General features: G+C 37.8%; 1 protein-coding gene across 1 annotated transcript in view; it reads right to left on the minus strand.

The window, feature by feature from the left end:
- Pgm5 (phosphoglucomutase 5) overlaps nucleotides 1–12,030 on the minus strand; it is a 177,877-nt gene that overhangs the window by 151,414 nt on the left and 14,433 nt on the right. Inside the window, exons 2-4 of the mRNA XM_046459415.2 lie at nucleotides 8,503–8,665; nucleotides 4,825–4,971; nucleotides 1,619–1,744 (exon numbers count right to left, since the gene is read on the minus strand). Of these exons, the coding sequence (XP_046315371.1) occupies nucleotides 1,619–1,744; nucleotides 4,825–4,971; nucleotides 8,503–8,665 (436 nt within the window). The remainder of the gene's footprint in view (nucleotides 1–1,618; nucleotides 1,745–4,824; nucleotides 4,972–8,502; nucleotides 8,666–12,030) is intronic.

Raw genomic sequence — 12,030 nt, forward strand, 5'->3', positions numbered from 1 at the left:
ATTTCTCTTCCTTTAGTAGCAGCATTTTGGGGTTTCTTCTGGTAAACCACTTTCTTCTCCATCTTAATCCATATCGTTTGAGTACAGCTAAATCCCACTGCACCCACGGCTAAGGAGGTGACCTAGGTCTACCTGATTAATGTCCTCTGTCCCCAGCTAGAGTAATTGATTCAGAGATGGACATGGTATAAGTCTGGTAATGAGGCTCCAGTCCATAAATATTGTTCAAACTCTTTGGAAAGAGGACCTCTTTTCTCTAAGTCACATAAAGCTAAGGCAAAAACTTAGAAGATCTTTTTTTGGGGGGAATATAATCAGCTCAAAAGAAAGAACAAAGCAGCCCAAACAGAATCCCTTAGACCAAAGCCCATGGAGGATCCAACTCTCAGTGGGCTCAGAGCTCCCAGCCAAAAACCACCAAAATTTTGAGGAACACAATTAACATAAGTGTGAAACCAACAAAGAGTAAAGAGAAACCTAGAGGCAATAAATTATACAGAGAGAAGAAAACTTTAAAAAAAAATATATCAATCATGTTCTAGTAGAAATGAACAAGATAGAGTAGAATGGCTGAGATCGAAAAGACCGACAATGCCAAGCAAGGATGGAGAGAAACTGGAGCACTCCGGCACCGCATGTGATATAAATGGTACGTCTACTTTGGGGAAATGTTTGATAGTTTCTTACATAGTTAGACATACACTTGTCATCAGACTCAGCAATCTCACTCCTAGGAGCTTAACCTAGACAAATGGAAATATACGTTCCCGTACAGATTTGTTTGTAAATATTCATAGCAATGTTATTTAGAATAGTCAAAAACTGGGGGTAAAAGCCTCAATTCCATCAACCAGAGAATGGATAAATAAACTGTGGTACATCAATACAATGGAATACTGCTGTGCAATAACAAGAAGCAAATACTGATATATTCAACACCATGCCTGCATCTCAAAAACATTATGCTGAATGACAGAAACCTGAAGTAAAAGTCTACAAACTTTATGCTTCCATTCCTATGACTTTCTGGAAAAGGAAAAACAATAGAGGCAGAAAGCAAATAACTGGTATCCAGGGGCTGGGGGTGGGGAGATGACTGCATAGGCCCACAAAGGGAACTTAACATGGTATGAAGTCAGAGATGCTCAACACTGAAAAGTCACCAGAAACAGTGTATTCACATTTAGTGACAGGGTAGATAAATACAAAAAAAATAATAATAATAATACAAGAATTAAAAAGTGTTGACTTCTGAAAGTAGGAAATTGAGAAAAGAATGAGGTGAGGATTTTTTTTCATAACAAACTTAGAATTACTTGATTATTTAAATTACAGCATGTGCTTTGATCACAAACACGTAAATAAATACAGTCTTAATCCACTCCACACTCTCACAGACATAGCCTCAAACTCATTTATTCAACTTTTGTTTTCATGTTATGCTGAAAAAAAAGAAATTAGAGAACTTAAGTTTTCCAGAACCTTCCAAATACCTGAACACACACAAGTTGTGTGATTACTGGTGAATCCAACTTCCTCAAAATCTCAGAAATCCAACATTTGAAGAAGACTGCTTGACATTTCTCACTCACCACTTTGTGGAAAACCACTAGCTCACCTCCATGCATTGCATCAATGCGGATCTTCAGTTGGCCTGGCCCAGTCAGCAAACTCTTAATGGCGTTAAAGTCAAAGATGGTCCGAAGGAGGTTGAGATAGATATCCACAGGGTCCACAATCTCCACTGACATCAGAGAAACAAAGCGGGGTGTCAATGACCATATCCAGGAAAAAGACTTAGAAGTGTAAAGACTGTGACTATCCTAATTGCATGAACTTCTGATCACAGTTCTGACCTAACACAATAACTCCATGTGTTACCTGGAAGGTACAGGGTCCTTTTGTAGATAAAATCACAAATTGAGGTATAGTCAAGATGCTACAAACTTTTCAGATGATCAATGGGTAAAAATAATATCAAATTATAAATTCTTCTTTACAAGTGAAAAATTAACCACAAGAATAATTTAAGATAAAAAATGTACTCTGTCACCAGTACCCTCACCTTCTTGACACCATCTCTCTTCCTCAAAATGCACATGTATCATTGTTAACAGGCATCTTGGCATATCCAGTTGCCTTTCCTATGGGGGTTAGCCAAAGAATGACTCAGCTGGTGTGAAACAAATAACAGAGTGACCTCAGTAATGACCCCTATTTTCCAAATGCCTTTGTGCCCATCAGATTCAAATGCAGAATTAATTATGATAGTTATATTCCTGAGTTTGCAGGAAATGCTTTTTGTACCAAATCTAGTAGCCGATTTTTCAGGTAAATGACAAATATCTGAAAGTCCTCATTAAACACAAGTGTTTTCCAGTGTCTGGCACCATCTGATGACCAGGAATTCAGAACAAGTCTTTTCCACTTATTTGACATCTGAAAAACCCAGAATGCACCATATTTTCCACACTCAGCATCAGTATATAATTAATTATCATAAAATACTTTCTAAAAGCAATAAATACCTGACTACTCTTGAGGAACTAAAATTTTACCCAAGAGTCTTGCTTTTTAAATTTTTAGTTAAAATATAAAACACAGATATATTGCTTTTCTATTTTTTCAAATACATACCACTTGGGAGCCCTGAAATGCTTAAATCTGTAATGGAGATGTTACCAATCCACCTTCAATAATTTTCAGGACAATCAGATACAATATTTAATGGATAAGATTTTAACATATGATATAAAATTTTCCCTTCATATGGTCAAATACACACCTAAAAATTCTTTCCTTTACATTTATATCAAAGTATGTTTGTCCATTCAAATTTAATGTAACACTTTAAGGAACAAGTCATGTTTTTATTATCTTTTGAAATGAGGAGGATATTAATCTAGAAAACAATTAAACATTAGTCTCCATGAACTATATACCTAAAATGGCTAACATGGTCAAAGTGTATGCTATGTAAATTTTATGTTATATCTATTTTGCCAAAATAAAAATTTATCTATAAAATAAAATATTATACCCTGAGTATTTCAGAAGTTTTACTCACTCAATAAAATAGGATGGTATTTTTGGCAATTTCACTCTGATTATTTAATTCTTAAACCACTTTTCTAAAGGCATTTGGTATTTACAACAGCTAACACATAGTACCAAACAGAAATATGAAAACAAGGAAACCAGCAGTTCTTGAAAATTCAGTTTATATCTGATAGTTCATGCTCTTGACACATTAAGGTGATACTCTAAAGGCTAATTTGCTTCCAATTAACTCAAGCCTTCAATGCTTGAAGCAGCAAGAATGTAGTGCACAAATGATTTCAAAAGATTATCTCCAAATGCTCTTGGAGCCAGGGAATCCTTCACACACACTCTATTAGCAACAGCACTTTAGAAAAGTCATCCAACTCACAATATGGCTGCAGCAATGAGCTCAAATCTGAGCTCACCAAAGACTTGGGACTCTTGGACAACTATAATAAACATTGTGACAATACCAAAAATAAATAAATAAACTTCCTCCCAATGGTAATACCCAATACTTCTCAGTCATCTGATAGTCCAGTCCTTCCAAACATATGTAGTCAAGCATATTCAAACCATTTTGTTTAGTATAACATATCCCTTGTCCTCAGTTGTCTAGACATTCCATGTGTGTACACACCTGTCCATGTACTTACTCCTAACTAGATTAATAAAAACAGGCACTGTTGCTTACAGTGCATATCACAATGTTTCAATAAATTTCTGTTCACTAGCTGAGCAAACCATTGACTCAAAAATTTTTAAGAAACATTTTATAACATTGGCCCAACACAATAGCCCCCTGGACCATCCATTTTAAACTTTTCTCTGTCTCTAAAAATATTGAGAGAGCATGAACTAATAATTGTATCTTTTCAGCCAAGTTAAATGACATACAAAGATAGCATCTTAACACAAACTGTATTCAATCTTGTAGGGTCACTAAAAGAATAAACATGTTAGTTCTGATGCTATTTAAATGCTTTCTGGGAAAAAGCAATAGGACAATATAGAAGCAGAAAATAATATACACACATGGTATTAATGTTAATATATGGTTCAAAATTAATCAAATAATGGGTTTTGTTTGGAGTACTTCAGAAGTTTTATTCATTTATTCACTCTGTTATATATTATTTATTAATTTCATTATGATTCTTGAATTCTTAAACCACTTACATAAATACATTTGGGAATTAGTGAATTTCTTTGTAAAATCTCCCAACTATGCTTGGTATAGAGTAGGTGATCAGTAATTGTGCATTAAATTAGGCTGAACAGCATGATTCTGGCTTGCAAAAGAAATTTGTGGCTTTCATAGGAAATGTAATGACCCCATTGACTTGTTTGCTCTCTTCTTAAGTATCTAAGATATTCTAGCACCTTTGCCCTAATTTCTTAGAAATCCAAAGGTAACTTTTTAGCAAGTCATTATCTTTTCCAGGAATGACATGATGAAGTCAACTATAGAACTTTTTCTACATATAAAACAAAAGAATTCGGGAAGTGATTTTTCAAAGCATCCAATTCTGGATATGTTGGCTGATCACATCTCTCCATACTACATACAGTTTCCACATGTTTATCCATAGTCACCTTTTAGATTGATACTTCAGTAATTTTCATGAGTCCACTCGCCTACAGAACCACTGATCACCAACTAGGAGAGCCCCACTCTACCCATGCAATACCTAGACTCTAAAGTATGTACCCCACTTGGAAGGCACTCCCATCCATGGGGCTTTTCTGACTTCTTTAAAATATATGTAATCTCTATATTACCTCTGAATGGTTTAAATTTGTTCTCCAGGTCAAATTCTTGTCTTCCTAGTCGAGACAGGTCAATTCGAAGATCAGGACATATGGCATACTCCTCAATTGTTTTGCTGATCTGATAGATTTTGTCTGAGACAACATCTGGTGCAGGACCTATAATTTGAACATCCAAAACCCATTTTTTTAAGTCTCAGGAATTTCAATCAGAAAAATATTATCATCCTCCACCAAGATGGCGAAAGATTCATTTGGTCTCTAAACAATGAACAATCATTCACAGTTCAGTTATCCTGAGTGTTTCTTATCCTGCATGCACTCACAATAGAGGGAATTTGGTCAGCCTCACCTGCTCTATACAGACCAATAACCCGCATGTTTGTTTGTTTTAATCCACTTCTAGGCAATGATACATCTGCTGTAAAAATAGTTTCACACCTGCTAGGGAGACCCAGTTATGTAATCAGCTTTATTCAGGATATGAGACATAAACAGGATATGCATTTGACACAAGTGAGGGATCCCAGATTCAAACCACAGCTTCGCAAGTCCACCTAGAGAAAGAAAATCTGATTTCTACTCTCAGCTCTCCTGCCTAGTTGATGTATGAGCTTAACCAGGTAAATCTTTTTCCCCAAGTCACACTCTCTAGTCACACCTCATCAGGTCCAGTAGACAATTAAGGAGTGAAAGACCTTAAATGCATCATACATGGGATCAATAGTTGTTCTCCCCTTGATTTTCTTATTTTTAATATTCATATCTTTTTAAATAATTTTTTAGTTATAGATGAACACAATACTTTTATTTTATTTATTTATTTTTATATGGTGCTGAGGATCGAACCCAGTGCCTCACACTTGCTAGGCAAGTGCTCTACCACTGAGCTACAACCTCAGCCCTACATATTTTAATGTAAGCCTCTAAAGGTATTTTTTGCAAGAGGGCTGGGAATTAAAAAAAAGCACATTGAAATATCTAATATATAAAAGAAATAGTTTTATATATGAAACTTATTACTTACCAAGTAACTTATGATTTTCTACTAAACACAAATTATTTCTTACTTTGTTTTTTATGTCAATCCTTCGAGCTGTGCTATCCAATACAACAACCACTAGCCATATTTGGCTATTGAGCACTTGAAATGTGGCTCATCAAATGGAGATGTGCTGCAGTTACAAAATGCACATCAAAATTTTAAGAACTCAGGCTGAAGTTGTGGCTCAGTGGTAGAGCACTTGCCTAGCAAGTGTGAGGCACTGGGTTCAATCCTCAGCACCACATAATAAATGAATGAATGAATAAACGAATTTTTAAAACATAATAGTTTGCATTCATAAGTTTATAACACGTTGAAATAATATTTATCATATAGCACATTAAATAAAATATACTATTAATTTCACTTATTCTATTTTATACTTTTGAATGTGGCTACTAGAAAATTTAAAATTATATATGTAATTCATAATATATTTATTTTGGACAATGCTGCCTTTGAGTACAGCCTCATTACTGTCTCCTAAAAAATGTCCATAAAAAGGCATGGCAATGGACAGCCTCATAGATTGCACCAACAATTACCTCCTTGAACAGAAAAAGTGAAAACCTCAAATAAATAAATATTGCCCTTCTCCTTCATTCCTTATTATTTTTTACCCTTCATAAACTTAAAAAGTAAGTAGTCCTTGCATATTTTATGTTTGCCAGATGTATGAATATGCCCCTGCACCCTCTTTGCCTACAGTATCACATCATGATCTCTGGTTGTGTCTATTAATTTTAAGAAGTCCCTGAGCTTTAATATCAAAACACAGTGGTTCTAGCAGGCTACATGATTGTCTGTGATGCCACTCAACCATCCATGTTGAAAATCTCATCATTCACCAACAACTTCTGAACTCCTTGGCAACTTCCAAGTCCCTTAACACTGTCCACTCCAATGACTTTCCTCTTCTCTTTACTTTAATCACTGCTGGGCACAGGCATAACTTAACTGTTTTTTCTCTCTTAAAATCCTTCTTTTGAAAATATCGATTTTAAACCTCTTCAGTCCACGAATTCTTTATCATCTGTTCACCTGATACTCCTGACCCATTCCTCACTCCTACACTGAAGGCTGTTGTCACTTGATCAATCTCAGGCCCTCAGCCAATTCTAGTTTTACTGGACTCTTGATCCAGAGGGGACTCTGTGGTCCACCATTTGAGCCCTGCCTTTATTAGCATCAGAGCTCAAGGCAACAAGTATGGAAACTTACAAGAACACATTTCATACTTTACATGAAATTTAGCACTCAAAAAAGCAGAGGTAGAATGATTACCCTCATTTTCCAAATGGAGACTCAGAAATTGGAAAAGATGGCATGACTTAGTGAAGGTCATATCACGGAGGCTGCATTTGAATCCTGAGAATCTGATGTTAGCTCAGACACTTGTCACCATACTTGCCATCTTGATGCTCGGCCGCTCCCTTGATACCTTTTGCCGGTCTTGGCACACCACGATCATCTGCCCCTGCTACCCTTCCCAGACTCCCAGGCACTGTTGGAAGTTGTGAAGTTATACAAACTGGGTTTCTGGAAGTACGAGACTGCTTAACAGGATCCTCACAACTTCTTAAGACTCCTCAACAAATTTCTGAGAGTATTTTTACAAAATATCATCATTTATCCCAAGTTCCTTCTCTGTTCTTGCCCCATTATCTTGGCAATGAGCCTTTTTTCATAATTTGTTAGGCCAACTTATTCTGCACCCTTTAAAACTACATCTGAAAAAAAAAATAAAACTACATCTGTACCCATTTTTGCCACCTTCTTCATAAGTCCTCTGCCTGCCTGGAGTTTAGGTTTTAAACTAACTCTACAACTTATTCTGTGCTATTGGTCAAGGACTTTTTAATCTTTCAATTCCCCAGTTACTTCCTCAGTTTGTTATGGGAATTCAATGGAACAACATGAAAAGTGCTAAGCATGGTTACTGGCCCACTGTAAGTGTTCAAAACATTGGCATTTTTTCATGGTTTCCATTTATCCTTCACTTAAAAACATGTTTAGAATGGTCCTACCTCTAAATATATTTTAAAAGACACGTCATTCCAAATATGTCCCATTTCCCTGTGCCTATTAATGCTGCAGACAATTGGTTTTTTACCCACTAGATTTATCTGCATAACACACAATACTATAGTAAAATCCAATTAAATCTCTCTATGCCATTAGGAAGGTAGTTTCATGAATGATGCCAAAACATGTGAACATGAAGAATTAAATGTTAAAGCCTAGAACTTAGGTTTAAAATCATTTGTCTGTCCCTGAGGAACAGTATGACCTTCCACGGCAACACAGCCTCTCAGGACTACAATTACATCTGTAAAATGAAAGGAACAGTCTAGATGACATTCAGAGTATATTCCAACTTTAAAATCCAAAGGCCTTCCATTATCAGATAAGCATCAACTATCTGCTATTTCACTGTGTTAAACAGTGCAGGAGGCAGGCAACCAACCAAATAGGTTCAAGAGCCCAATATGTTACTTCCTTATTTCATCACATTGGGCACCTCACTACATTTTCTTGAGCCAATTCCTCTCTGCCTTGCTCATCTATCATCAGAGGGTCCTGGTAAGACTATGATAATAGAAAAGGAAAGAAGTCATGCTTGTGGAATATTCTGAATCACATACCTCCATTTGCAACATTAAACTTCACTCCAAACTCTCCCCCTGGTCCTCCAGGACAGTGGCTAGCTGTTAGAATGATCCCACCAGCCGCCTTGATCTTCCTGATAATGCAGGAAACTGCAGGAGTTGATAAGATGCCATTCTGGCCAATAATCAGTCGTCCAATCTAAACCATTCATAAAAAGAAAAAAAATCAATCCAAGTTGCATGGAATTGAAGGCATTCAATAAGAAAGTGTCCAAGACTCTGTTGACATACAATCAATTCCTTAGCCAAAGGAACTGGGCTTTAGGAATGGGCTTTAGGTTGGGGAGGGTCAGGGGTAGAGAGAACTTTTGGCATTGTCCAGAGTCTCCTAGACCATTTGGGACACCCAAACCTAGTAGTCCATTGTTAGCCTATAAATAGGATATGGCTCATTGAGCTTAGTAGTTTGAAACATCTGCTTTTGATAACCAAGGGATTCACTGGAACCATAAAAGTTCTTAGTTTGTTCCTGACTCAGAAACTATGCACATGAACATGCTAGAAATTACAAGGACAAAGAAAGGGAGCACTTGCTCCCTTCCCCTGCTTTCTGGGCCTCTGAGCAAGCTCACACAGCAGGGGCCCTAGAAGACAGCACCCATATCCTCACCATGCATATTTTAATTGTATTCATCAGGGAAACCACTCTCCCGAAGGTAGGGATTCTATTTCTGCCACTATGTGACAACATGTGCTGGGGACACAGAAGAAATTATCAAGTCACACTAAGTAGAGACCTGGAAGTCATCCATGGGTGTAGTCAGACTACTTCTAGAACTACAAGTCTGGCTTTTTAAAAGATCAGAAGCACAGATCTGAAGAGCATTATTCACTACACTTTTTTAAAAAACAGGGCTCAGAAACACAGTCCAGTGGTTCTCAAAGTTTTCTTCAAAACAGAATCATTTTGAAGCTTAAAAAAAAAAAAGTACTCAGACTGAATTCCAGATTAATTAAATCACAGTTTCTTGGAGTAAGATCCAGATATTAGCTGTTTTTAAAGCTCCACAGGTAATTCCAGTGTTCTACCAGGCTTGGTGAGCAGCCCCGCTATGACATGCAGGACCTGCAGGGTAAGCACCACCAGCAAGACTGATAGAAATGCAGAACCTCAAGGCCCACCCAAGACCTACTGAAGAAGAAATCTGTAGTTCAACAAGATCCCTCCTCTTCTCCCAGATAATTCATTTGAGGAATACTGATGTAGCCTATAAGCCAGGGTAAGCTATCTCTTCTAGCTCAACAGCAAAGCTATCCTAGGGTCAATATTTCCAGATATACATATCTGTTAGAATGATCTGTTAGAATATATATATATCAGTAGAATGGAATATGGAAAAGAAGAGCCTCCAACATGGCCCCCAGAGGCATTTAGGCCTCGGTACATTCCTTGGATGATCAGTGTAATACTGTAAGAGCTGATAACTTTATTGCTTCCAAGGTGACACCACAGGTGATATTGACACTTCCACCTTGCACTCTTGGACTGCTCATTCTGGAAGAGGCCACCCATCATGTCATGAAGCACTGAAAGAGCCCTGTGGAGAGGGACCCAGGCTCCCACCTACAGCTGGCACCAACTTGCCATCTATACCACTGGGGCATCTTGTAGATGACCTTGTAGGCCCCATCAATTCTTCATATGACAGACACCTTACAAACACTAGACTATGAGCTCTTGAGCATCCTCAAGACAAATCAACTTATCTCCTTGCTCATTGAAACTGAAAGAGAATAAATGTGTGTTGCAGACAGGCACATTGACGTTCACCTGTAATCTCAGTGACTCAAGAGGCAACACAGGAGGGTCACAAATTCAAGGCAAGCTTCAGCAACTTAGCAAGACCCTCAGCAACTTAGAGAGATCCTGTCTCAAAATAAAAAATAAAAATGGCTGGGGCTGTAGCTCAGTGGTGAAGTGCTTAGGGATTCAAAACCCAGTACTCCCCCAACCCCAACCAAAATACATATTACTGTTAGAAGCCACTAAGTTTTGTAGTAATTTCTTAAACAATAACCAATAACTAGTACCAAGCAATGAGCAAAGGAATCAAAAAGTAACTACCAGTTTTCACCAGCTACCAGGTTGTAGGTTAACTGATATGGACCAGTAGAATAGATGGCATTTTGTAGTAACTAGGATAGACAGAGAGAAGTGAAGACACAGAGACAAAGAGGAAGTCAAGACAGAGGCAGAGATTGGAGTGATGTGGCCACAAACCTGGGAAGTCAAGGAATGCTGATTGCCACCAGAAGGTAGAAAAGCCATGATATAGATTCTCCCCTGGAACCTCAGGGAATGTGGCCCTGCCAACACCCTCATTTCAACTTACGGTCCCCAGAGCTGTTACAGCATAAATTTCTGTTCTTGTGAGACACTAAGTCATGGTAATTTGTTATGGTCACCCTAGGAAATTAATACAAAATCTGTAATCTAACCCAAAATCTGTATTCATTTCCTAAGACTGTCATAACCGATTGCCATAAACTTGGTGGGTAAGATAACAAGTTTTGAAGACCAGAGTCCAAAATTAAGTTTTGAAGACCAGAGTCCAAAATTAAGGTATCAGCAGAGCCACGCATCCTCTGAAGGCTCCAGGGTAGGATCCTTTTGGCTTCTTTCAATTTCTGTTATCTCCATGCACTGATGGCTTCGAGGCCACATCACTCCTCTCTCTGCCTCTGTCTTCACATCATATTCTCCTGTGTGTGTCTAGGTCTTCTCTTGTGTCAATCTTCCTTCTCCCAATCAGTCCAAGATAAATATCATGAGAAAAAGCATAGTTTTCAAGATTTAGTAATTAATAAAGGACACAGAATTTTTGGAGTCCTTGCTGTTTAAATACAAATCACTCAATTTGAAGTAAAAGGCCTTGATATGACTCTTCGTTCTACCCCTGACCAAGCAGGAACCATTTCCCTTCCTTGGGGCTCAAGAAAAACCTCAGAGGTAGTCAAGAAGGGATAAGGTAGTGAAAATTCACTTAAGATGAGACTCTATAAAGAAAAACTCTCTGTGAAATTGAACATAACACAGATGATGCTACTCTTTTCACAAACCCCACAGCCCCAACAATTAAAAAATTATTTTTGAGGTAGTAGATTCTCTAGCCACCATTTCAGTTTCTGAAAAAGTCCTAGAAATGCTATGCTCTGTCAAAGTAGCAGACGGCTACCTTTCAAGGAAAAGTTGGTCTACTTATATAACCTGTTTTGGTTTTGTTTACAGCAATGAAACAGGCAGCATTTGACTTTTATTCCTGAGTGATCCCAGACCACAGCCCAGAGAAAGCAAACAATGGCATTCTGCTGTCCCCTGGCTGCACCTGCCACAACACGGAGTCTAGATTTGGCTGGAAGATGGGCAACCCCAGCCAGCCCTGCAGAAGGGGTGCTCACCTGGAGGGACGTCACTGCCACTGAAGAACATTTCCTTCAGTTCCCACTTGAAAAGGGAGCAAGGTGGTCCCTAATCCCCTGTCACTTACATATATAAGAAGTATA

This window comes from Marmota monax, unplaced genomic scaffold (assembly GCF_021218885.2).
Source record: "Marmota monax isolate L192 unplaced genomic scaffold, Marmota_monax_Labrador192_F-V1.1 WCK01_AAM20220418_F8-fsc00059, whole genome shotgun sequence".
Lineage (NCBI taxonomy): Eukaryota > Metazoa > Chordata > Mammalia > Rodentia > Sciuridae > Marmota > Marmota monax.